General features: G+C 42.9%; 1 protein-coding gene across 1 annotated transcript in view; it reads left to right on the forward strand.

Annotated features, from left to right (window-relative positions):
• The window catches only part of ITGB5 (integrin subunit beta 5), a 114,493-nt gene that overhangs the window by 45,396 nt on the left and 41,205 nt on the right, over window positions 1–27,892 (forward strand). Inside the window, exons 6-10 of the mRNA XM_067549614.1 lie at window positions 9,604–9,765; window positions 11,395–11,490; window positions 12,799–12,888; window positions 18,596–18,730; window positions 25,076–25,505. Of these exons, the coding sequence (XP_067405715.1) occupies window positions 9,604–9,765; window positions 11,395–11,490; window positions 12,799–12,888; window positions 18,596–18,730; window positions 25,076–25,505 (913 nt within the window). The remainder of the gene's footprint in view (window positions 1–9,603; window positions 9,766–11,394; window positions 11,491–12,798; window positions 12,889–18,595; window positions 18,731–25,075; window positions 25,506–27,892) is intronic.

Raw genomic sequence — 27,892 nt, forward strand, 5'->3', positions numbered from 1 at the left:
GGCGAGCTCCGAACAGAGTTCCATGAAGGTGGGTGGCTTTGCACATGCCAGAGTTCTGCAGCCAATGCTCCTCATCCCAGACCTGCATAACGACGTGATCCCACCACTCAGTGCTTGTTTCACACTCCCAAAAGCGGCGGTTCACCATGTGTAGATGCTTTGTGACTGCAAACGGTAATCTGACTTTTTTTGCATGGCATACAGCAGGTCAGGAACCTTGGATTCCTGTGCTGATTGGCAGCTCATGATATAGTGTATGACCAGCCGCGATGTGTTCAGAACACTGACAACAACAGTGGAAAGCAGTGCAGGATCCATCCTTTCAGATAAAGACGGCGGGAGCACAGGAAACTGGGGCCATTGAAAAATGCCACAAAACACAGTTGGAAAACCATGGAATGACAGGATGGAAATCACTGCATCATGGGACATTGATTCCACACCCATGATGCTCCGTGATTCTCTCCTCCTTCCCACAACTCCTATCCCACAAGGTGGCAAGTTGCACAGTGGGATAGCTGCCTTCAGGGCACTGCTCTCACTGTTGATGCTAGAGCACCGAATATGGATGCGCTTCGGCAACACACAAGTGCTGTGTGGACAGGCGCAAGTGCTGTAATTATGCGCTTTGTGATCATTGCTGTAACTTGTGTCGACAACACTGTGATGCTTTGGGGTTCAAGCCAGACCAGTAAGGGGTTGTGTCACTGCCTACCCTGCTTTAAATGCTATGCCCCTTAAATGCCTCAACTGATGCCGTCTCTGCCTGTTTGCTTCCTAATGCTAAAATATATTGCTCACCTCAGTGCATGATATAGCAGGGAATGCTCTAAACCTAATGCAGCATCCTGTATACTGGCTGAATAATGAATGTATAGCCCCTTGTGTGATCTGCTCACTGTATTCAATGGGTTAAGCCAGAGAGTCTATTTCCACACAATGAACAGCTGAGCTTTCTGCCTCCATTTCTACTACTTCAGATGGGGGGGGGGAGGGTGTCTCACACAAAGTTCTTTTCAGAAACTATAAAATGGCTTTTTGTAACGTTATTTCTCTGAGGAAGATGTCCATGCTGCAGTTACTGGCCCCTTTGTTGTTTCACCACTGGCATAGCTTTCAGATAGTGACCACATGCTTCATGGTCTTGTCTTCGCTGTTAATCTCAGACATGCAATAAGCATTTCATTCGCTGCAGTCCATTGCATGGTCCTGACCGAGTAATTTTGAAAGCCTTCTGTGCCCATAATGGCAGTCTCATCAGGTAGGTAAAGGATCATTGGTGACTGTTTTTTCCCAATAACGGTTTAAGGGGCAGGCTAACTTGACCCTGCTATACCTAGTTTACATAGGTGGGTTTTCAGAGGGCTTCAGTTTCCAGGGCCTGCTGCACTTCGTGACATGGGGACTTGTAACTAAAACATGCCCTGCTAGAACATAGTCTGAATATGGTTTTCTTTCATTTGTTGTCTTTGTACAAATACTATTACTGCCAAGATTACAATGCTCCTTCAAACGCCTCTCAACATTAATTGAAGCATAATGGATTTAACTTCCCAGGAAGGAGAGGTCTTTCCTGTTTAGTGCGGGGAACCCAAGGACACCTGGTTCTATTCCCAAATCTGCCACTAACTTACTGTGTGACTTTTGGCAAGTCCCTCAACTTCTCTGTGCCTCGCTTTCCCCATTTTGAAAATGGGATTATACTTCCTTATCTCATGGAATTATTGCAAGGCTTAGTCTGTGTTTGTCACTAATGGCCTATCTACACGGTGATTTAGTGAGCATTAGCTGGGGTGTAAATTCTAGTGTCCACTATCATGTTTTGCATTAGCTGGTTTGTGCAGACCCTGCTGGTGCACACTAAAAGTTCACTAGAATTGACACCCTACCTGGTGCTCACTAATGTACTATCTAGGCAAGCCCTTAAGACAAACTTTCTTTCAGGTATTTCATAGTATTGCTTTGGTAGATTTTTCTTTAGTCTAGGACAGTGGTTCTTAACCTTTCCAAACTACTGTACCCCTGAAGCCTGAGTCCCACCCCCACGGGGCTGAGGCATGTAACTTAGTTTCATGGCGCCCCTGTGGCTCCAGGCAATTGCCTTTCTTGCCACCCCCAATACCAGATCTGCACTTGCAACCCCTCTAAACCCCCAGGTTAAGAAACACTGGTCTAGGACATTATATAGAAGGTTTTGTATTTCCAGGCTTCTGTCTTCTTAGTGTTTGTCTTGACACAAAGTCCTCTTGGAATTTCTCAGTTGACTTAGTGGATTTGTGACTTCACTTATTCCTGCACAGACTCCATCCCAATGCAATTCAGAACACCTATAAGGCGAATCATCTGTAATCAAATGTGCCACTGGCACTCTGCTTCCATGCAAGGTGATGTGCAGCTGGGGTGTTAAAAAACCATAATGATAAATTAGTGGAGCTAAAAGGGGATGGGGGGAGAAAAATGGAAGCTGTTGTGGTGGGGGCGGAAGGGCCATTGGCTTTGCACTTTCTTGACATGCTGGTTTGCAGGTACTGCAGTTCTGCCAACATGTTGTGTGACTGCATTGGCCAGTGAAGACTCTGCACATACAGATTGCAAAATAGTCAAACTTCCGCCCAGTTGATCAGCCTCCTAACCCCCGGAAGCTGAAATGAAAGGCTTGTGTTTAGAGTCCTCCGCATCAATTAGTAAGTTGACCCCAAAATATTAGTGGCCTGGGACATATAGAGAAGGAACAACACAAGCTCTGTTTTCAGAGGCAGCTGGAAGTGACAGTATATGGCTTCTGGGGCAAGAGCTAATCAATGATCTAGCAACTCTTATGCATCTGACAGAAAATGCTTTTGTCTGAAATAAATGGGCTGCAAATTCAGAACTGAGGCTGGAATTAGCTCCTTTACACTTAGTGGCTTGTGGTGCTAGTGACTGGGAAGCTGTGTTCCTGTACTGCGAAAAGTGGATGAGGCCTACAGAGACTGACTGGTAATAAGCATGGTACAAATACCTAGATAAACTCTCAGCAATTTCTGCATCTCCCCTATATCATCATGTCTCTATTCTACCCTTGTGTATTGCTCCTGTCTTCTTTCCTACTTTAGTCCTTTCAGTTTCAACTCTCTCTCTTCCATATTCTCAATCCAGTCCAGCATTCATATATTACAGATTTAAATCTATCTCTTTATTGTGTCCAGGCTTCTAAACAATGTAGCGTATTAATTATATTATTAGTTTATTAGATGCTTTGCTCCAACAGCACTTTCAACACTGCAAAATATAGGGAGAGATACAGTAACTGCTCCAAGGAACTTGAAATCTAGGTGCTCTGGTACTCAAATTCGCTAGATTAAAGCTAGCTTGGGTTTGTCTATTTTAGCTGTAGTCACACCAAGTGGCTGCAGTATAGACAGACTCTCAGAGGTACAACATCTCTAACAACCCAGGCAATGTATATTCTCCAGTTTTAGCAAAGAGTCAGGAGACCCATTACTTGCAGTGCTCATGAGACAGGTTCCTTTCTAATATTTTATGGTTGTTTTTAATTCTGTAACCCCGATTTCCTCTGACGGTCACCACATCCCAGCCTCTCAATGGAACCTGTGTGTCAGGTTAGTGGTAAAGACACTTGCTGTAGGAACTCGAAGGTTTGGAACAAACTTCTGATGGCAAGAGTATGTAGCATGTTAGGTAACTGTGATATGGCCCTTTAGGAATTTGAGGATAAGAGCATACTATTGCTAACAGCTAAGGGAGTTTTTTCCTTTAGCTCAAGCAGTGAAGGCCTGTGTTTTTGGTACTTAAGGCCTCAGGTTCTCTTACTGCTGGTGACCCCTGGTGGGGTTTGTTATGATTGATTAAAATTTGATAATATTTATTCTCTCAATGTATTCCCCCAAAATGAAAAGCATAGCTCTTCGCCTCCTGTAAATCCTGCTGACAAAGGAAAGTGGGACCACTAGCTTCTTCTGGGGGTGGGACAGAAGTGGCATGGGACTGACAATCCCTTCCACGCCAGACAGTGGAGCAGGTCAGTCATGGAAACCAATGTACACTGCACCTTCCTAAATTGTGATGTAGAGGCCAAGCTCCCACTGTGGCTGGGATCTCTGGGACATCTCCACTGCCCACAGTGAAGGGACACAATACAGACAAAACCAGCCGTCACTTTGGAAGCAGGTATGGGTATCTTCATGTCTTATGCGGGCATTTGGCGTGGCATCTGGTTCCTGCCCTTCCTGTGTTTCCCTTAACGTTGTCCCCTTTACATGGGTCAAGATTTTCAAAAGTGACTAGAGATTTCGGGTGCCTTCATTTTTTGGGAGCCCAACTTGAAATACCTTAAAAGGGTCTGATTTTTCTTGAAGGGTATTTCTGAAAATCAGGCCCCTCTTTAAGGTGGCTCAAGTTGGACAATCAAAAATGGAGGCAACACTTTGAATATCTAAATTGTATAAATAGTTGAGTGTATTCAATGCTTAGTACAGTGCAGCTTTTCTGAATGAGCTGTCTGAGAAGTGCTGTATCCTTGAGTCATCATTCGTTTGGCCTGTCTCATTTCTTTTTTTTTTTTATCCCAGAGTGGGAAAGATTTGGACAACTAAAAATGCAAACTAATAACCATACCAACATCTGGCTCCTTTTTGAAAGATGATGTTATGGTAAAAATCAACACTGATGGGCTAAATGTCATATGTTAGGCAATGAAAGAGCTAGGCACAATGAGCCTTTATACTGAGGCGAAACTGGCTAGCCAGGGATATTAACCAGTCTGCTGTAATTACATTTTCCACTTGCAACTTTTTGGCTCCTTTCTGTGTTTAATTTTAAGTACAAATATTATCAGTGCCTAAGAAGTTTATGAATCCTACATCCTATGACGTGAGCTGCAGGAAGAAAATAAGAGTGATTAGTCCCTCTTGCTTGGTTATAAATTGTCCTTTAGAAATTTGACTTGAGCAGTACAAAGTGCAAATCACTTAAAAACAAACCTCCAACCCATTGCTTTCCATTCCTCCTCCAATTCATGCCTATACATTTGGCATCTACATCTGAACTTGCAGATCCCCAACTACCTAATTTTTAGGGCAATATTTTCAAAAGTGCCTAAGTGACTTAGGAGCAAAAATCATACTGAAAGCCAATGGGTCTTGTGCTCCTAAATCGCTTAGGCACTTCTGAAGATCCCACACCACAATAATAAAGTGGTCTGTTCTTCTACATGTGTTAAGCAAGCACAGACAAGTTCACTGGGGGTTCAGAGTGCTCAATGTGTCTGAAAATCAGGCTCCTTTTATTTAGGTGTATAAATAGGGATTTAGATACTTTACTTTAGGCATCAAGTTTGAAAATTTTGGCATAAGGTTTGTTGGTTTTTCATTCTCCAGCAGAGTTCAGAGATCTTGGGATCTGCTAAAATTGCAATGAAGACTTGAGTTATTTGACAGTTGCCATTGGAAATACTGGTTTTAATACAGAAGGCTTGAAGCACATTGCTGCTTCATGCTTTCAGTTGTTGCTCCCTATCTAGAGGAAGCAATGTTACTTACTCATGGGTTTATGGACCTGATACAAACCCCATTGAAACCAATGGAAAGGCTCCTATTGATGTCTTTTGGCTTGGGGTCAGACCCTGTATCCCTTCTTTTCGTAAGAACACCTTCTGTCTCATGGATATAGATTTTTAAAAGGCGTGGGAGATGTGGGGACACAACACAAATAGATCTCCAAGTTTTTGTTCAAAGTTTTAGATGGATAGAAACAAACTAAAGCCTCCTTTGATGTTTTTATGATTCTAAATGGAGCAGTGCGTTCTGCATTTCATGATGGAAACTAACTTTCATGATGGAAGAATGACTGACGGCATATTTCAACACTTTTATGATGTAGTTGCTTACAGCTGTGTGAAATGCTGGTCTCTGTGGAATTGGTTACACTTGGTCAACAGGCCTTGTGCAGGTTTCACATGTCCTCCCTGGTTTCTAGTAATCCCACCCAATGCATTGGCAGCCCTCCCGTAATTTGTTTTTCCACTCCATCCCCCTCCTATGCGTTCCCCACCCTGAAAGTCACCTCTTCTGCTCCACAAGTGGCCTTGCCACCTTTAACTTAGTCAAAGGTTAGTGCCAAAATAAACTTATTAAATATATATGCACTGCTTAAACTTCCCCCGACCTTCCTCCACTTTGGGGAGCATTTGATGGCTTCCTTCCTCAAACTTTGGGTCTAGCCCTGCCTGTCCATAGCACAAGTCATTTATTAGAAATTCATTCCTGGAATAATTGGGAAGCACAGGGCTAGTAAAGCCAGAACTGATATGGTAGCTGCAAGATTTGCACCTTTCCCAGATGCCTTCTCTGTCCAATGAATGGTGAGCCAAATCCTCAGCAACCAGGTCAAATTCTAGTTAATAGGAATTTTCATGAAAAACTTACAATTCATAGGGTGCACCTTTCCCTTTCCAGTTAATATCTGTTTTCTTGTGCTCTTGCTACAAATAATGTGCGTGTCTATGAGCTTTCCCTTGGGGGGATCTTCAAGTGCTTTATGGACAATTGTGCATTATGCATCTCAGCAGTCCTGTGAGGTAGGGCAGTATTAATAGCCCCATTTTGTGGATGTAGAAATTGAGGCAAAGGGGGGGTTGAGGTCCAAATTTTTGAAAGAGCTTGTTAATTTTGGGTGCCCAATTTGAGACATCTGAGACCTGTTCCTCAGAGGAATGGCCTGCAGCTCCCACTGATTTGCACTGAAGCTGTGAGAGGGGGAGATGGGGGAATCAGCCTGAATATTGGGCCCAGAGGGTTAATACTGGTGGATGCTCTTGAAAATTTAGGCCCAGATCATGAGTGGGTGGGTGGGTGGGAAAATTTAGGCCCAGATCATGAGTGGGTGGGTGGGTGGGAAATTGGTGGGAGCCAGAAGGTGCTTAATATCTCTCAGGATTTGGCCCTTCAAAGGTGCTACTCACCAGGCAAAATATGTTATCCTTTTAGAGGAAGAAATGGCAGGAGAAGAATGGGTAAGTCAGTGAGCTAAGTGCTAGCATCAAGGGAAGGCAATGAAATGTCAAACTTTGGTATTGTCTAGGGCACCAACGCACTTGGTCAGAGCCCTTCTTTGTGCAAATACAGAAAGTGAGCCAGAAAATTAACCCAGCCTCCTACCCTTTCAGGTGATAGGGTTTTTTCCTTAGCTAACTAAGGCAACAGGTAAACGGTTAAATATCAACATTTTTTTTTCTTTCACGAACAAAATCTTAGGCCAGTTTTCTTCTTCCAGGGGACTCTGCTTATTAATTGGACCAGAAATCTCCAGTCTGATTCATCTGGTTTAGTACAAAATCTCTTTTCTTTTTTAAAGAAAAGTTGTTGTTTTTTTAAAGTTTCTGTGTATTTGACTTAAATTCAAGAATAAGGGAAAACACATTAAAAAGATAGTCAGCCGTTGATTTAAAGTTAGTCTTAATAGTCCAATGAACAGAAACAGCATCCTTTCGAATGGCCTAATAGTTACTTTATAGATGCAGCTGGTTCTGTCTGCATGCACATATTTCACAGCTAATGAAACTCTGGCTTACTCCACCTACCCTCATTGGGGTTGTTCTGGACTCAGTCCTGCAAACTATGTCAGCTTTTGACCTCCCAAAGGGAAAGAGAAGGGAGGCATCACAAAGTGCTTGCACATCTAATGGCTGATATGGTTTAACATTAAAGAGGTTTTTTTCACTCCAATACGTGAGAAGTTGCATGTTGCTGAGAAGTTTTTGGCCATTTGTCCAAGGGATCAGGTCTGTCAAGTGCCTTGTGCTTGCCAGATCAAAAAGTGCACATTGCAAAACGAGCTGGAATGTAACGTGCCTGTGGCAGGGAGTGGGGAAGAGAATGAATGACACTGGTGTGTTAGCCAAGTGAATGGTAAGGATTTGTTCCTACAATCTTATTTTCATTGTGTGGCTCTTTAGAAATGCCACTATGGAAATCTCGAGTTAGCGACCGTGTCAAAAAGGAGAAATATAAGCCGGGAAATTGTTTCTTTGTTGGATGGAACTGAAATATTTAAATTAGTAGGAAGATCACCAGACTTGGACTGAGGTTTTCAGAAGTGCCTAAATCATTTATGCAAACACATATCAGTGAAGGTGAAGGGAACCTGTGCTCCCAAGTTACTTAGGTGCGTTTGGAAATCCCAGCCTTGGACTCGCTGGACCAAAGGGAGAAGCTAAGTCCAAAGTTGAGGGCCCTCTGCTGGGAATGTTCTGCCCCGTCACATGTATCTAGGGCTTTGAATTGCACCTCCATGGAGCCTGGGGTCCGGGCTGCTCTGGAGCGTCAGTGGAATGTGCTGTAACATTATGAACTAACAACCAGTGAACTAAGCAACAGTGAGTTTTGAAAACGCCATCCTTGACTTAGAGGTAACCCCAAAACGGGGTCTAAACCTGCACGTGGAGGTCTTGATTGTGCTTTTTAAAGCACAGCAGTGCTTTTGTGGGGAGTGCGGCGCTGGAGTGCCTGCCTCAGGGGAGGACTGGGAAACATTTTACACGTGTGCCATGGGGGAGTGCAGAGGGAGCACAGACTGTGATCGTGTCTGGCCTTTACACAGAAGGTGCAAGGGATACTCATGGCACTGTCTCTCTCTCTCCAAAAGAGGTCCCATTTTTATTCTTGCACATGTCCCTACTGGCAGTTGACTGTGGTGCAGACCCTTGGCTTCGTTCCCCGACCTGACTCCTGCTCTGACTGCTAGGTCAGACCACCTACATCCTGGTCCATAACAGTTAGGGATGAGTAAGGCTGACATTTTTAGTGCTCACCCCGCAGTGGTGGCTCCTGTCTCAGGGGGCTGGATCTGGCTTCCCACTTCAAGCATTGCGACCTGGAGCACAAGATCACAACGACACTTGGTTTGGGGGCCTAATTAAATGGCTTTTTACAGCCACTGCCAAGATTTCAAGGTAGTTACTCAAATTCATGATTTCCTGTGACCACCATGACCTCCTTGACAAAGTTGTAGCCCTAGGATAATGTGAAATAAGAGCCCTGATTAACACTGAAGTGAAAACCTACCCTGAGTTCATGTATGGGGTCAATGTGTGTGTGTGTGCGCTATATACAAACCCAACCCTCTTGGGCAGAGACCTCGCCTAGTGTACCAGACGTCAGAATAGCTTTTTATGACCGGTATTTAATGAAAATGCCATTAATTATGATCATAACTCTCCTCATTGCTCCACAATGTTTGCAGCAGTACGGCAATTCCATGTTGCTGAGGAAACAAGGTCAGATTTAATGTGTTTGGAAGAATTTGGCCGGTCTCCTTTGGCTATAAAAGCAGCTGGAGCAGGGTAGAGAGGGTCTGGTGGACCGTTCACTTATGTACATACCTCCTAGCGTCCTTACTTGAAAGAAATGTTGGAAAATATCACCCAAAGTTTTATCCTTGGTCAGGAGTAGGTGGACAGGCCTACAGTATCCTTTTAATTAGGGATAACAGAGAATCCTCCGTCGCATGGGAGTGAGGCTGAGACAGTACACAGCACAACGTGAGACGCATTTGGCTCAGAAGAGGAGATTGGTGATTCTCTCTCCTGGTTTTGTTTCCACCCAGGAAAAAATTGGCTGGCGGAAAGAGGCCTCTCACTTGCTGGTCTTCACCACAGACGATGTGCCACACATAGCACTGGACGGGAAGCTCGGTGGACTGGTCCACCCACACGATGGCCAGTGTCACCTGAATGAGGCGAACGAATACAGTGCATCCAACCAGCTGGTGAGAATAAACCACAATGTCTCCTGTGTGCTGGGTTCCCCTCCTATTGGGTGCTTCGAAACCTTTGAGTGCCAGCAACTTCCTTGTATTTATTTATTTGCTTTCAAACACACCTATTAAAAGAGCTGCTGCTCTTGCAAGCTGTAGGACCCTTTGACAGACGTCAACAATTTTCACTCCCTACCACCCTGGGCTTCATTTGAGCCAGCAATCTACAGGTGAAAGTCTCCTCTTCCACTGCCAAGTCCCCCAGCCATCCAGTCCCGTTTGTTTCCTGCAGCATCCAAAAACTGATAAACAGATTTTCAAGTCTGCAGACCCCTCAGCGTTCATTTGACACCCCAAATCATGGCAAGATTTACCCACAGAGCGTAAAGAGAATGTAAAACGTAGTACTCCTCATATATGTGCAGTAGTTTATCAACTTTCCATTACAGGAACTGTGTGTACAGTATCTAGCGCAGTGGGGCTCTGTTCCTGACTAGGGTCTCTGGGCCTGATAGTTATTTAAATATTGAATGAGAATAGACAAACTAACCTTTCTTTCTTTGGAAATTACAATTGACTTAGCAGAGGAGAGTGCTGGTTACTTCCTGGGTGAATGAGTCCTTGTCTGCTGTGTAATTATCAAGTCGTTCTGCAGACTTTATTCTGCTAATTGCAAACCCTAATTATTGTTGTGTTCCTGAATGTGCATAGATGGCTCCCCACTCATGATGTCAAGCTTTCCTGGCTGGCTGTCTCATGACAATAGGCTGAAGTCCTCAAAGCAAACTAATTTTTGTTTTGCCTATTTGAATTGTAACAAACAAAATTACATTTTCATGGGTCAGTCCTACTTTTGTGTATTGATGTGGAGTTACACTGTGAAATTGGCAAAGAAGGCATCGTGGGCTGCCATGTTTTTCAGAACAGTGGCTCCAAATTAAACTCGATCAGTTTGCAAGTAAAAAAATGATAGGTTTTGGGGTTTTTTCCCCCTAACTGCCAACACTGCAAACTCAGCCTGGGATATGAAACTCCAGCCGATCTCTTTCTATTTTGTTCATTTATCAACACAATGAAGATCCTGCAAATGGTCGATAGTTACCAATTCTGCTGATGGTGTGCAGGGTGAGATAGAATCCATGTCACTCCCCCACATCTGTGCAGGCTTTGCAGGGCTAAAGTGAAAACTCTTATGTTAATCTGCTTATTTTCTTGTCATTACTCTAAGACACAAGGAACAGCAATGGATTTTACCACTTTCAGGGCAAAATAATGTCAGATCTATCTCTGTGCAATACATTTCCCATAACAACAACTCTAAATAATGGCCTCATCTCACTTCCTTGAAGATAACAACTAATTTAAACCCATGCACTCACTGATGGCAAAGTAAAGAGTGGGGAGTTCAGACTGGTTTTGCTGTAGCTAATTTTGTTGGCACTCAAATACCCCAGTGACGGGTGTGTAAGAAATACGTACACAGACAGAAGATGTCACTCTTTTGCTATAACTACACACAAAGGATTCTGCATAACAATAAAACACGCAGCGTTTCCATAAGGAATTTTGCTGCTCTGGTTAGAATAGAAATGCTCTTTGTTTTTGTGATCACAAATGAGAATTTCCGGTCTGTTGTTCCAGGATTATCCTTCCCTGGCACTTCTTGGGGAGAAACTGGCTGAAAACAACATTCACCTCATTTTTGCTGTGACAAAAACTCATTATCTCCTTTACAAGGTAAGCGCTGTTGAACCACCTAGCAGGGAGATGGTGTTTATGTGATCAAGAATCTCTTGGGGGAAGAGATGTAAGTGTCACTTGAAATAGACTTCTTTCCACCATGAACAGAATGAAGCAGGCTGGTGCAGGAGGAAAGGAGGAACAACTCTGAATTAAATATGTGTGAGAGAGAGAACATCTGATGTGCTGTGCTGTAAAGCATGGAAATTCTTGCACAAGTTGAACTCACTCACTTTTCTCTCTCTCTGCAGCTTTCCAGTTAATTTACCAAGTGTTGTCATTTCAATGAAAAGCACTTAAGCTTCTTAAAGTAAATAGATAAACATTTATGATCATATGAATGCCTAAAATAGACTCTGGCCTAATCTTGATTTTAGGAAAGTTGCCAACCATTCAGCATCTAAGAGAGCAGACACCTGTTCAACCTCTCTGCTATTACTTAATCTCATTACCTAGGAACACACACTGTTGCTACCCAGCTGTATTTTTCCATCACTAAATCCAGAGCTTTGAAGCAAGAAATACTATTTGAAATCTCTCAGAAAAAATTATCTGGGCTAAAACACCTGTAGAGTTTCTAGTCTCAGTCTCAAATATTTCAAGGAACACAAACAAACGGGGTTTGGGTCCCTGCCACCACCGGCTTTTTTTTATTGTTATTAGTATTATTAAAGAAGAAAATCATGCTGTTCATCATAAAAAATAAAGTGAAGAGGGGAAATGGTTGCATGGGAGGCACATTCATAAATGTTTGCATCCAGGTTTAAAAAAACCCTTATCCCAGAAACTCATTCCTTGCATGAAAGCAAAACCAACATAAATGTTGGTAAGTTCAAAATCATGCTAGTAACCCGTGGAGAGCTAAATGGCTTATTATCTCATTCGCCACAATCTTTTCAGTGCAAACTAGCATTTCCACCAGAGTGCTCGCTGATGGAAGTAAAGGCTTGCTTCCTGTATGGCAGGACTTTGTGCCATATTCTGCTGTCATTTACATAAGTGCAAATCCACTGGATCTTGCTCCATTTAGTTGGGTGTTGGGCTTGGTTGGTAGGAAGTGGGTTACTGATCATTGTTTGACAGGTCTTTTGGCTATGGATTCTGATTAGCATTTTATGGACCCTCAGTGTTCCAATTTCCTTTGTCAAAAGCTCCAGATTAAAATGACACTGTATCATGTACCTTAATTAATAGATTCTGGACAAGCAACAAGTCAGGTCAATGGCAGCACAGGTGGAACTGAGAGCACAATTTAACCCAGACTCTGTATTTCAATGTGTGAATCTTTGCGTGTTTGTTTTTAAGAATTTTACAGCACTAATTCCTGGAACGACAGTGGAGATTTTACATCAAGACTCCAACAATATTATCCAGCTGATAGTCAAGGCATACAATGTAAGTTTCTCTTTTACTTTAACATTTCAGCTGATGTATAATAAAATGAGTACAGTTCAATGTGCTTATTCCTTCCTTGTGCTCTCCACCCATAATTAGCTTCTTCTCAACCCTCTGTTCGGAGGACCTGTTGGGGGGTTAACAGTTTGTTAATGCACTTTGCTCTAATTTTAGTGCTCTTAGAAACAGGGCTAATTAAAGCACATTAATGAGCTCTTAATGTGCGTCAGCAGGGTCCAAGGCCAGCCAGTGTATGGCAAGCTAGTGTCACAGCCCATCTTGCCATGAACTAAATCGTCATGTAGACAAGCCTTAAGAGACTTGCCTAAGGTCACACAGGAAACCTGTAGCAGAGCAGGAAATTGAACCTGGGTCTCAAAAGTCCCAGGCTAGCACCCTAATTACTGGGCCATCCTTTCTCTCTTCCTGAATATTGTGATCCTTAAATCAGAGCACTCTGCTGGTGGTAAAGCCAGTGACATCCTAGCTAGTGGTCTTTGTCAGATGGTTCACTGTGGGCCTGATCCAGCTCTGTGATGCTTAGAGCATCCCAGTGCCAGAGGGCAAGGGGCTTACTGGTATCAGGTAATAAGTTTCAGGTGGCCTGAACAATTCAGTGTACCCCAAATCACTATGGTTCTAAACTGAATCTAAAAGGTGTCATGTGATATGCCATTGGAAAACTAATAACTCACTGATCGTTAATATCCTTGTGTGATGTATGTATGTGGTTTGTATTTAAGAGTTGTGGATATATGCTGGAATGATGACTTAAATGTGTTTAAGCCAGGCGTGTCAGGGAGAGTTGGTAAACTGGTCTGGCCTAGACAAAGGAATGTGTATTTGCTTCTCTGACCGGCCCATATGTCAGGCAGAGACATGAAGGTTCATTTGGATGTTAGGTAAACAAAACTGTCAAGCTAACCAATGCAGGAGGAGGCAGCATGGCATCTACACCTTGGTCTGGGTTTTACTTTTGAAAGAATACATTGCAGAGGTTTACTGCTCTACAAAGATTGGAGGCTGACGTCTGAACCTCACGTGATAAGCAATTGAATCAACTGATTGTGGACAATATTGCTGAATTGTAAAAGTATAATGAGTGAGGTGTTTTATGAAAGCCTATGACACACTGGTGATTAATGTCTTTGTGAACTGTATGTATTAACACTACATAAGGAATTATGGGTACTCATTGATATTAGGCTTGACAGTCTGTGTCCAAACAAAGGAAGAAACAGATCTCTCCTGGACAGGTGGGTGCATCACAGCTATTTACCTGTCTCCTATGTAAATTAAGCATCCTGGAATCAAACCAATGGAAGATCACAGGAAGGGCAAAACAACATGAGGTCATCCCACCTCTTGAAACAAGGTCTTTGAACTTTGGAAGATATAAGCAGAGACAGAAGGACATTTTGGCATCTATTACTAAACAGACACAAGGGAACAGAGTTCTTGCAAGCTGAGAAAGATGGGCCCTTCAACCAAGAAGGGGTTGTCGTCTTATATAGGTGAAAAACCTGCTTAGGCAAAGTTCTTTCACATAAGAAGACAAGGGAAGCCAGCATCCTACTTCTGTGGAAGATCCTGACTGAGGGAAAGTCAGCAATGGCTGAGAAAAAGGAAGATTAGTGAGATTTCCTTCAATACTTTCTCCATTTCCCGTGCTTCCCTGTTTATTTTCCATATCAAACTTTCTCACTGTATGAGCCACAACTGGATTCCTTACACCTCTTACTCCGCTCTTCCCCTCTCAATCCAGCTGTGTTCTTTCTGTCTTGCACATCACCACCAGCCATCGCATCTGTCTCTTACTTTGATGAAGCATGAGGTGAAATAGAACTTGGCGGGCTCTTCTACAGCCATAGCAGCCCTGTAGTGTTGCCGATAAATTGTCAATAAGCTGAACAGATACATGCCTGGGAAAATCTACAGTGCTAGTTTCTAGACTTGTTTCTGCCGCATGGACATCAATAGGAATTATACATGTGATTAAAATGTGGCCCAAAGGGAGTAGCAATAAGGTGCTATATTTAGAATCACTTTCCTTAACATAATGGTAAAAAGTCTAGCTGTGTCTCAAACATGCTTCTACTCTTAGCCCTGATGGTTTTCACTTGGCAATCTCTGAGGAACCTTTGAATACAACAGCTGTCCTTGAATCCTCTGTTTGTAAGTGACATCCTCATTTTTAGAGAAAGGTCCTGTTTTTTGATTTCCCCTTTTGCTATTATGAATAGTTTTTCTTTTGTTTTGACTGATCACTCTGTCAGATTTCTGACTACTCCCATTAGGTTACTTCAAGGTTCTCTCTTCTCCCTTAGAAGCAACGCAACAATTTTAACCGTTGCCCATAAAAAACATTCTTAGTAAGTACTTTCTCTTGGTAAATGTCAAAGTGGATAAGCATCATTAGAAATGCTTGTTGATAGATGGTTTACCCCCATCCCCATACAGATAGCGGGAGGAACTGAGGCACAGAGAGATGAAATGATGTGCAGAGCAGTGGGTGGCAGGAAGGGAAGTAGAATCCAAGTCCTTTGTTCTGTCTGCTGGACCATATCACCACCTATTAAAACAGGAATCAGCCTGGCTGCTTTTTGTTGCAGTCTGTCCTGTGTGATGAAGGCCTTCCTTTGAAAAAGTTCTCAGTTCTATCCCATGAGGCTTCCCCAGTATAATGTTACATGATAAAAGGGATGATGGATGAACTTCAGAATATCATAGAATACTAGAAATAAGAGACAAGACTCCCTAAGCCCCCGAAGAGATCTTGTGAACAATGCGAGATTGTTCTTCCCAGTCTGCACTTCCGTGCTCTGTTCAGTCTGGTTGTAAATGAATATAATATTGGGCGCGCCCACCAGTTCCCTTAAGGGTATATCTCCACTGCAAATAAAAGGTGTGTTCTTAACTTGGTTTAGCCAATGTGGGTTAGCTGAACCAACTCAGGTTCAAATAGCAGTGCAGACAAGGCAACGCCGCTGTTAACTGGGGTTAGCAGCTCAAGTTCAACTCCAAGCTCCTTTATAGGCTTTAACTGGAACTGCTAACCCAAGTTTAAAAACAGACTTGCCATATCTTCATTGCTTTTTTAACCCAAGTTAGCTAATCTAAATTAAGAATAGACTTTTTTTTTTCAGTGTAGACTTATCCTCGGAGACTATCAGAGTCTAATAGCTATAGAGAGTATGCTTCTCCTGGCTTATTGGGTACATGAGTCAGTTCCAAGTGGTTAAATGACAGTAAAGGACCCTGATGGCTGGAGTATTCCTCGGTAGAAAAATGCCATGAGAGCTTCTCTCCAGCTCTTTAAATAGACTCTGCCTTGATCAAGTGATAACTCCGTGTATTTACATGACTGATAGTTAATTTCCCTTCTAGGATACAGCTGGCTGCTGAAATTTGCTCAGATAAGGAAGAAGAGATAATGCATTATTTTGACAGTTCAGTTCAATGTTAATTTTTGTGAGATTGGTTTTAAGGGGGGTCGGTTGGCAGATGCGTGTGAAGTGTGTTGAACTTTATAGGAACATACTGTATTCAGACTCCAAGTAACAGAACTTCTGCAGGGACTGTAATATGAACCCACGAACCTGAGAGCACAATCCAGACTCCAGACAGGAAATCATTTCCTGTATTACAAGGTAGATATGGGAAGCTTAGGGGTTTTTCTCTTGGGTTGTTCAGATTTGCATGGTCTAAACCAGCGGTTCCCAACCTTTTCGAGTGTGCGGACTCTTTTTCAACCTCCAAACATTTTGCGGACCACCACATGCTACTAGTTGCAAAATAAATTACAGTAGTAGGTTTTTAGAAACTATATGAAATTAATTTTTATTTGAAATTGTACATTTCCGTGGTGAGGATATTCTTTTTTTTTCCCGCAGACCCCCTGTAGTAGCCTCGTGGACCACCAGGGGTCCGCGGACCACAGGTTGGGAACTGCTAGTCTAAACCAATTTCTTCCCTACTGCTTCCCAAAAGCATTAGCTCTTTGCTAGCATTGCCTTTCAGTTTGAACACTGGTTTCATTAGCAGACTGACTGACCATGGTTCTGAATTTCTTCTGTTTCCCAGTATGTTCACTTCAGCGTGTGTGTGGGTAAGCCAGTTTGGGTTGGAGAACCCATGGAGCAGTGGTTCCCAGCTCGTGGCCTGTGGGCCAAAAGTGGCCCATGGAGTCTTTCAGAGTGGCCTGCGGCTCCCCTCCCACTGGCTGCAGAAGGGAGCCGCTGCCTAAGTACACAGGCAGAGCGTTGCCGGTGCAGGGTCCTTGCTGTAGCCAAAGGGACGGGAGATCAGCGCTCCCCTCCCCTTGGCTGTATCAGGGAGCATGACAAAGCGCTCTGCCTGGGTCCCTAGGCGCTGGGGTCCCTGCTGGAGCCAGAGGGAGGGGAGCACTGATCTCTCATCCCCTTGGCTGCAGAAGGGAGCCGCTGCCTAGGGACCCAGATGGAGCACACGGTTTCCCTGCTGCAGCTTGGGGACAGGAGATTCTCCTCGCTGAACTTCTTCCCTCTGGCTGCAGTGGGGGGTAGAGGGGCTGATGGCAGAGACTGGTGGCCCTTCAGGGTTGTAAAAATTATATTTGTGGCCCTCCAGCCAAAAGGGTTGGGAACCCCTGCACCAGAGCATTAATTAGTAGAGCTGATCAAAACATTTTTGAACCAAAATATTCCCCCGTGACAAAATTTTTCTATTCGATTTTTCTGATCAGAAATAAACAAGAAACTTCATTTCAAATTAGTATTTAAAAATGGAATGAATATTTTGGTTTCCATTTGCCTTAAAATGTCCCAGCTGAGGGGGAGAAAGGGCAGGAAGAAGAGTATAAAAAAGGAGAGAGAGAGACCGATGAGACCCCCTCCAAAACCCTCAAATCTGAAAATGGAAAAGAAACACAATTCTTCAGTCTGAAGTGTTCAGAAATGAAAATGAAAATGTTCTTTTCTTTTCTCAACAAAAATTGCCATAGAAAACCTGACACCTTTCAACAGAAAATTTTCAAAGGTTGTCTTTTTTTTCCCTTCCCTCTGAGAAATATTTCCACTGGAAAAATGTTGGTTTTCTGATCAGCACTGTTAATCAGTGAGGTAATACATTACAATTGCTGGCATGGTAATTCTGACTTGATAATGTTTTCCACCCCCTTTTCACAGATGTAAATGACATCCCAGGGTACAAGTCAGTAGAGAATTGGGTCCTGTATTTTCATAACAGTCATTTTATTCGGGAGAGTTATAGATGTTCAGGCTAGATGCTGACTTCCACCATAGAGGTAGACAACAGAGCCCCATTTATAGAACGTTTTTTCTTCTTTGCACAGAGATATCTGTTTTCAATCTAGTTATACACTTCAGCATTACAGACATATAATGCATAAACAATCCTCAGGTATATTAGTCTGATGTGATTTGAATATGCAGCATTATGGACACATGCACAGTACTGTCCTTCATCCACCATAAAACCTCCAATGAGTGGGTACATGTGTGTGCACTTCTACCTGTGCTGGTAAAAGTACATTGAGCTGGTATAATGTTACACCCACGTGATTTTTAAAATGTATTTAGATGTATATACAATGCCCAGCCACGTTGCACACAGCATAAGAACCTCAATAGAATAAGAACCACATGCACAAGAAAGATGCCTACTGATTTTAGTAATCTGATGGCTTTCTTTTTTGCTTGCTTTCTAGAGTATCCGGTCAAAAGTAGAACTAACTGTTTGGGACAATCCTGAGGATGTCAGCCTGACCTTCACAGCTACATGCCAAGATGGTTTGTTGTATCCTGGAGTCAGGAGGTGTGCAGATCTACAAATAGGAGACACGGTAAGTTTGATTTTTGCATCTCCATTAGATGGGTTGTTGTGATACTCTGTGATCATGGGGAAGTTACTTCACCCTTCTTTGCCTAATGTTCCCCTCTGTTAAGTGGATAATAATACCTGCCTTCTTCCTTTGACCAACATTTTGAGGCCTAGTTAATGTTGAAATCCTCTGATGACCGCAGCAGAACAGGGCTAAGAGATAGTGGCATTGTGTGAAGTAAATCAATTAAAGGCCAGCTCTGACCTTGGAACGAGGGAAAACAGGCGTCCTGTTTTCAATCCATGTGCATGGAGGTTTCTGGAGCAAATTGTGGACTGTGAAAGGCAGGAATAGACTCTGATCCGGGAATCCGGGTCATCTTATCTACCTCCTTTTATTTCCTCAAATCTCTCTCTCTTCCCAGTCCAGGTAGTACACATTTTCTTGCAGTCATGTCTGAGATCCTTAGTTTTCTGTCTCTCCCAAAACACACTTACCTACCTTCCGTTTCAGCGACCATTTCAAAAAGTGAGAAGTGTAGATAAAGCTACTCATGCTTGGATGGTACTGTTATGTCATTTGTTGAATTTGAGACATAACTCAAGGCTACAGCGTAGGGTAAAAACACAGCTTGCCCCTAAATGTTAACAGATTCCAATAGGGGATAATATTGTGCACTAATTAATAAACAACAGGAAAGCTGAGCTCTGCTTGTCTTAAAGTTGCATGTTTGTAAGATAAATGAGTTGATCAACTATGTCAAGTCTGTTTTCAGGACATAGAGGGAAATGTTGCAATGTGATAAATTACTAGAAAAGATCAAGGATGGAACTTTTGAGCCAAAATCAGGATAAGATCAGGAAGATGTTTTTGTTTTTTAGCTTTCAGTTCTCCTAGGAGGATTTAGTAGTTGGGTCTTTGGTCTTTTTCTTTCCTGTTGTCAATCCCCTGGTGGACGGTAAGTCCTGCAGCATGAGGAAATGATTGTCATCTGGTAGTGAGAGTTTCTTCTTGGATTATTTTCAAGACTGACATGGTACTGTTTGGTCACTCAGGACCATGCTGCATACATTTCAAGGGATAAGCAGCCCTTAAACACATGTTGTCTTAGACTAGCCACTGTATACTAGTCTATTTCTATCTTGCATGCAAAACAGGAGGCTGATGGCCAGATTGTCAGCTGGTATAAATCATCATGGATCCATTGAAGTCAATGGAGCCAGGCCAACTTACACCAGCTGAGAATCTTGCCCTCCATCTGTAACATGATATGTTTGCTGCGCTCATGCATGAAGTAGCTGAATGCCATTGCTCTGTTTTCCTTATTTTAGAAGAATTACAGATTTTTCCTGGGGTTGAGAGTAAATCAGTGCTTGGAATGTTAAAATGCTTTTAAACATGTTACAAAGAATAAGAATCCTGGGCACTTGGACTGTTAACAAAAAAGATGTTTTCAGCATTTCTAACTGACTTTACCTGTTTTTTAATCAGTGGGCAAAACTCCTCTCTCATGCGACTCCACCACAGTCAGCTGAGTTACACAGGGATGGATTTAGCCCATTGTGACTAAAATTTGTGTAGTTGAACTCTGGCATTTCTGTTGTAAGAACTGGGTAATGAAGAAGGGGGAGAAAAGGTACAGAGAAGAATATTCTCTCTTTAATTTGAAGCTGCAACGCCATCAAAACATAGCAAAGGGCAGAAACAAGTTGTTTCATGTACTGTAGGTTTATTTTTATTAATATTGTCAATTATTTTTTGTGAAATCATCTTGGTGCCAGTCTCAAGCCATTTCCTTTTGTGTTAGCCAGCTAAAGAAGTTGGCATGGAGCGGCTGCCACCCAGCCCATTAGAGTTGGCACGTTATTGAGTCTGGAAAAGGCAAAAGAGGACCCCCCCAGAAAGACCATTTTAAGCATCTTGAGACACGGGCCTTTTCAAACCCAGTGGCTTTCTGGGAAAATGAAAAACTGATCAATAGTCTTGTCTGCCTGGGTAGGGAGCAAAATCTCAAACTATGTGGATTGTGGTAATTAGAGAGGGGATAATCAGATAGTCTAGTCCATCCTCTAGCAAATATAGCAGTTCTAAGGGTAGAACTCATCTGATATTACACTTGATCAATCATGCTCGCTTAAGGTCCCTTCAGCTGCCATCCCATCCCCAGCATACTCTGCAAAAAGCAGTTAGCGTGATGAGTTCTCCCTTTTTGGGTGAGTGCAGGAAGGTAAAAGGAAAGTAATAACACTCAACTTGCTGAGGCTTAGTGAGTGACAGAAGTCCAAGCGATAAGGGAGGCAGCTTGCAATGATGTGTGGGATTCCTTTCTTTGCCATTTATAGGTGCTTTTAGAGCGGGATGTTAGAATGGCAACACCAGGCTTCTGTGCCAGGAGGCACACATGGGTCTGAAAGTGACACATTGCACAGCAAAGTACAGCGGGGGAGGCAGGAAGGAGTATTCTGAATCATCAGGTTTTCTTCTGTTCACCCCTTCACCTCCTGATACCCTCCAGCTCCGCACTGTGGCCTTCGGTCTTCCCAGTGCTCTGATTGTACTGCTTATTTGATCTCCTCTTGCATTTCGCCCCAGGACACTTCCTCATCTGGACCCACCAACTGCCCTCTGCCATCTCCTTCAAACCCGCCATAAAGCCCACTCCTTCAAGCAATCCTTCCTCCTCCTCAATCTTCATACCCTGCCTTTCTTGAGCTGCTGCCTAGTGTTTTGTTTTGGATTTGTCTTGCAAACTTTAGAGGCAGGAAAACCCTTGGAGGCATACCTTTGTGTATGTTTGCAGTGTGTCGTGATGTGTTTCATGGTGCCACCGCTAAGGTTGCTCTGCGTTGGCACAGGGTTGGGCAATCCCAATGCAATGCACTGGCGAATTCCTGTAAACAGTCTTAGTGGTATATAAATAGTGAATAACAGCCTCTTTCCAGCTGAGTGTGACTCTGGAGAGACGATCAGAGTTTCTCTATGTATCAGCCACAGCGTGTGGACACGGTCTATCTTCCCCAAGGGCTGAATGCACAGTCTCCCTGCAGGGATCCTAGCCCTTGCTGGCCCAGGACGTCAGAGAGACTTCTTGTTGCTTTATAAACCAAACGAGGAGGAAGGAGCAGAATTTTGGGGGTGAGAGGAGAAAGTTACCAGTGGCAGGCAGCTCAGCATGATCATTTCCTGCCTAGGACAGAGAGTCAGGCAGCTTAGTAATGAGAAGCCCCCCTGACATGACAGAGCACTAACGGGGCTGCTGTAAGGCGCAATTCTGCGTTGGCAGGGAGAAGACTGGATATGAGCTGGTAGGTCTCTGCCTCCTTTATTTTTCATGCTTCTCTGCTGTCTCTCAATGACCCATTAATGCTGTAAAGTTTGCCTCTGCAGAAACTTGAGAGGGTCTTTGTACCAGGAGAATTCCCCTCAATTCCGTTCTAGGGCTCCGTGCTGCCCCAGTTGAAGTCAATGGTGAAATTCCCATTGACTTCAAAGGCAGCAGGATCTTGCTCTTAAAGCTGTTAAGAAAGTTTCCTTAAAGAGGATAACACTGGTATTGGGGTCCTAATCTGCTATGGTTTAATCCTAGAAGCGCTGGTGGCAATTCATGTAATCCTGCTGGTTTTTCACTGATCCCCTGAATTTAGTCTCTCTGATCCGATTTCCTCTGTAATTTAGCATTTTTTCATTCTCTATAATCATTACAAGTCTTGGAAATCAGCCTCCCACCCCTCAGCCTCCTTTTCTGATGCCACTTGGCGAATAAGAGCAGAGCAGATGTATTCCCATAGCAGAGAGAACTCAAGGTGACTTTTTAAAGGAGGAAAAGTATCTTTTTTTCCCCTCTGACTTTGTTTTGTGTCTTCAAAATAAGCCCAAGTGACTGTAGTAGATAAGAGATGGGTTTATTCAGAGGCCTGGAATGAAAATACTTTGCACTAACATAATGCCTTCCATGCAAAGATCTCAAAGCATTTTTTCCTCATCCGCTAGCATCTGACTGGATTGCAAGGTGTGCAGCAGAGCAGCTTCTGTGTTTGTTAGTAACAACACTGCACCCTCCAAAGCAGCTCCCTTCAGCCTATAAATCCACACAAAAGGGCAGGACTTCTTCATTCTTCATAGTTCAAGTCATTGGCTGTAAGGCTTTCTTGGTTCTCAAAGAGAAAATCCCTCACATTGATTGCAGCGTCACAGAATGAATTGGGATGATGAGTTGCCATATATATAAATAGAGAGAGAGAGAAAAACAAATTCTAACAAAAGTACCGATAATGTCGGATGGGTGGGGACTTTGATAAAATGATTTCTCAGAACCTCAGGAGATTGGGCCATGTGGAAAAAACTGCTTGTGCAGTTGCTTGCTAAATTTGCATATACAGCTATCATGACTCCAAGTGCAAATCAGGAATTTGTGTTCACAACTGACCAGTTAAATACCTAATTTCCATATGCAAGAGTGGACATTGCAAATACAAATTACTTATGCAGCTGTGCACAGTTTTGACCCCAACCCTGGATTCCTGATGTTTGTTAAAGTCTGGCTGAGTATTTGTTAACTTTTGCCAGATCATTACATTGGTTCTTTAAATAGAATTGAATGGCTGCTCCAGTTACAACTCCTTCCCACTTCACAGAAACCAGAGTGACCAATAATGAAGAAAATTGCCAGTAACTGCTGTTGAATTTAACATATTGTAAATCTTCTATCTTATACTTGTGGCTTCTTTTAGAAGGAGCTGTCCACACACACACACACACACACACACACACAAAGAAAAAAGAAAAGAAAATTTGGTTAGCGGGTGATGTTTCTTGAATCTAAATCCAGGATAAACAGAGTTGGCTCCAGCTGAGATTTAAAATCCTTCATTACAAACAGTAATGCAAACAGGATGTTTAAACTGCATGTTGCTTCCCAGGGACACCTGTATACCTGCTAGGAGACTGAAACACCCCACAAGTTAGGCTTTAGCTTACTTTAGGCATTACAACACATGCTAACTTGATGTAACTATTTGTCCCACCCTAGTGGCTCTAAACCATGTGGAGAAGTTTTTAAAATAGAAATAGGCATTGCTGTGTGGAACTATATTGTGCAGCTTGCGAAGATTACATTTCTGTTTTATCCCTGTGCTCCTTTCAGCTGGATTATATGACATTTTTAACCTCCTTCCTCAAGCTAGAATGATGCTTACGGTATTTCAGGATGCAAGAAGTCAGAGGACTTTGGCAATAGCACAATTCTCAGCTCCACATGTTCTCACTGAACTGTTCGAAACTAAAACCTGCCGTCTTGTTTCAAATAACCAATATCTCTTCCACCTCCATTGGAATGAAACCCAAAGTGCAGATCTTCCTGGCAAAGAAATAATGTACAAACTGCACCTTCTTGCTCTACAAATGTGGCCCCAGTGTGAATTCAGAACCACTTACTTCAGGGACAGCAATAAGTTTGTGCTCGTATTAGCTGTGTTCCTTCTACATTGCCATGAAAAAGTGAGAGCTAAAGTCTGTTCTGGCTCATGCTCCAGTTGCAGGGCCAGATTCTGCCCTGTGTTATACCTGCAGGTGATACCACAGTTATACCACAGTGAAGGCAGTGGAGTCAAACAGGTGTATGTGAGGGCAGCATTTGGCCTGTGGGATCTTTCTCACTGGTAAAGATGAAGAACATGAGGACACAGGACTGGAAGGGACCGCCTAGGTCACTGAGTTCAGACCCATGCAGTGGCGGGCAACCCCATCATATAATCCCATTCTTAAATTTATAAAGCTCCATCTCAAAACTAGTGAGATGAACAAGCCAGAAAGATCCCAGCTTGGCTTTCAGAACCTAAGTTATGTTTCAGGGCTGGAAATGAGAAAAACATAACAAACTCTCTTTGAGCACATTGGTTACAGAATCACTGAGACAATACACAGGACTTCTCAAAGCCGGTTTTCACCCTCTGTCTTCAGATTAGGATCTTGCTTTTAGATGCTGAAAAGGTTTTGAATTCTAGAACCCGTGAAGTTCTCAAAGTCTCTCTGTTTGTTAATTATTTGTGTTACAGTAGCATCTAGAGGCCTCTGTTAACATCAGGACCCCTCTGCGCTAAGCACTGTACATACAGATGGGAAAAGACAGTCCTTGCTCTAAGAGTATACAGTCTAAATAGATAAGAGCACCAAAGAGTTGGAAAGGGAAACAGCTGAGAGGTGATTTGCCCAAGGTTGCATGGCTTAGCTGGGACCAGAATCCAGGTCTCCTATATCTCAAGCCACTACTCCACCCACTGGACCATGCTGCCTTTCAATAGTTCAGAAATGACATTTTAAGCTCCCCATTCATTCGTTTTTTAAAACTGTCTGATCATTCCTCTTTAGGTTTCCTTTGAGGTGTCTGTAGAAGCCCGAAGCTGCCCTCCCGAGGACACCTTGCACACTTTCACCATCAAACCTGCTGGTTTCCGGGACACTCTGGAGGTGGAGGTCTCCTACAACTGCACTTGTGGATGTACCAAGCAGTTGGAACGGGAGAGCAGCAAGTGCAGTGGGAATGGGACTTACACGTGTGGATTATGTGAATGTGACTCAGGCTACTTGGGAGCCAAATGTGAATGCGAAGAGGGAGAGAGTGGGAACATGTATCAGAACATGTGCCGGGAGGCTGAAGGCAAACCTGTCTGCAGTGGCAGGGGAGAATGCAGCTGCAACAACTGCGTCTGCTATAAGAGTGAGTTTGGAAAGATCTATGGGTCGTTCTGTGAGTGCGATGACTTCTCCTGTGCCAGATACAAGGGTGTCCTCTGTTCAGGTGAGTATGCATTCTTCTCTGCACTTCCTATTCTAACGCTGTCACCCTCTACTGAATCTCCTCTGATTGCTTGGCTGAGAAATGATTTTAGACCACTCCAGCATGCTTCAGAGGCTGGTACTTGCAAATTGCCATGTGTTCTTTCCATGCTGAGATTTGTGCTTTTCCTTCTAGACAAGGTTGGCAATTTCCCAGGAAAAACTAGGTTAGGAGTGGGCACCGGTAAATACTGTCTTAAATCCAGTCTAAACTGGGAAAAATAATTGCATCAGTGTCCAGCAAGGTCAGCAAGCATAGAACTAATCTTTTCAAACTTTGAATACATCCATTTAGAATAGGCTTGGACTGTCCACTACCTCAGAATTGGTCATTTGCTACAGAATGCCGCAAGACCTGGACTGGTAGTCTGAAACCCTGCATGCCTCTGATTTGCTTAATGCTTCAAGCCTACAATGCTGCATTATTGTCCATTTCACACAATCGAATGTTTTCAACTTTCATTTGTATAACTTTGAAAACCAAAATATGAATCATGACTTTATATCCTTGAGAAAATACCACAGCAAAATGTATACAGACATTCAGATGGTCAGTATTATAGCTACTGCAGTTTAATTTTTTATTTGTACCGCCCTAAATTAATCTCTGAACATACTGCCTTATGTAACCACAATTTGAACATGTAACTGAAACTAAATGTAAGGTTGTGTGTATTAACAAAACAGTTTTTAAAATTAGAAGATGCCTTAAACTGGGATTAACTAGTTTTTACTTGGGGCAGTATAAACCATTATTTTAGCTGATAAAAACCATCTCTGGTAAATATCCTGCTTCTAAGTTTATTTTAAAAAATGAGCTCTAGATTAGACAGAACTCTGACTGTGATAATGAGTAGAATGAGTGTTATCTGGGGACTTGGGTTTTCAGTGGCACTGGCAAAGAAGGTAGAATGACCTGTATGCCCCAAATTGGGACTTTCTCCAAGATCCCTGGGGATCAGCAGTCTGAAAGGTCATGATCTCCCCACTGAAGCTGCTACAGACTACTTCAGCATTGAAAGTCCATCCATTAGAAAGATTACTCTAGAACAGGCTATGTATTTTTTGGGAAGTTTTTTTAATGATTTCTTGATTGGAATTTGTACTAGATGTGCAATCCAACTCAGAGCAGGCAGAAACACTCCTTATTGAAGACTAATCTTTTAAACTCGTTAATAAGGTACAATGAAAGTAACCTTGATTGTATTCTTGTCTGTCGTTTATTCAAAAGACTGTGTGCTGAGATGTTATCATAAAGTCATGTAATGTATATCTTTTTTCCTACCTGCTGGGAAAATGCATGGTTTTGCAGAAATGTTGCTAATAGGATCTTGCTAAGGTAGTGTAGCTACTACTATTGTGTGATCCTCCCCTACCAGGGAGCTGGGCAAAATATTCATTGAAAGTTGCCGGTTTTCCAGTCTGTAAAATGTTTATGTAAGTGGGGAATTGTGACCTTGTTGAAGAATTGTGAACACTTCAGGTGAAGTCTTTTGCTGCTGGAATAACATGCAAAAAACAAAAAGGCAAATTTTTTACATTATTCTTTCATATTTTGAGCTGGGTTGATTTTGATTGGCCATCTGTTGTTGGTTCTCCATCATGGATTGGCTGAGCCTGTCCCCTTATTAGTCTGGACTTTGAAAGGTTAGAAGAAGCCATTTTGACTCACTTTCTCAGGAACTTACTGACTGCATTTTTGTGCTGTGTCCACAGCAGCTAGGGAAAAAACAGCTGCTGGGAGCAATATGAAGCAACTCCCTGTCACGGTGCTTTGTTAACCTTTCACAAAGCACATCCTAGATTTTGGGGGAAGATCCCTCTCTAAGAACAATGGAGAGGGACTCACAAATTAATAGATTCACAGATTCCAAGGTCAGATCATCTAGTCTATAACACAGGCCATATAAATCCTCTCCTCCTCTTCCCCCTGGAAAATTTAGAAAAATATCCAATCTTGATTTAAAAATTGTCAGTGATGGAGAATGGTAAGTTGTTCAAATGGTTATTGAGAAAGAAGTGCAGTCATAGAAGATGCTGCAGGGAGGTTAGTAAGCAAGAAAAACCAGTTTGGGGATGATGCGGGGTGGGGAATAGAAGAAGGTTTCCCAGAGGATGTGGCACAGGACTGGGTGGAGGAAGGTTGTCTGGAGGCAGAGGGCTGTATGGCCTGGTTGGGTTCTCTGTAGGTTTAGCTAATTGGATAAGCATCCTGGCTCTGAACTGATGGAGGCTCCCCTGTAAGTATTAAATAGCCATACACTGATACTACACAGTATGTGGACATCTACTGCTAGTTTACTAATTGGTGCCCTAACAGAGACTGTGGTCTGAGAAAGCGATGTGTAC

The sequence above is a fragment of the Emydura macquarii genome, unplaced genomic scaffold (assembly GCF_026122565.2).
Source record: "Emydura macquarii macquarii isolate MOO-44397 ecotype Brisbane River unplaced genomic scaffold, CSIRO-AGI_Emac_v2 contig_1253, whole genome shotgun sequence".
NCBI classification, from domain to species: domain Eukaryota; kingdom Metazoa; phylum Chordata; order Testudines; family Chelidae; genus Emydura; species Emydura macquarii.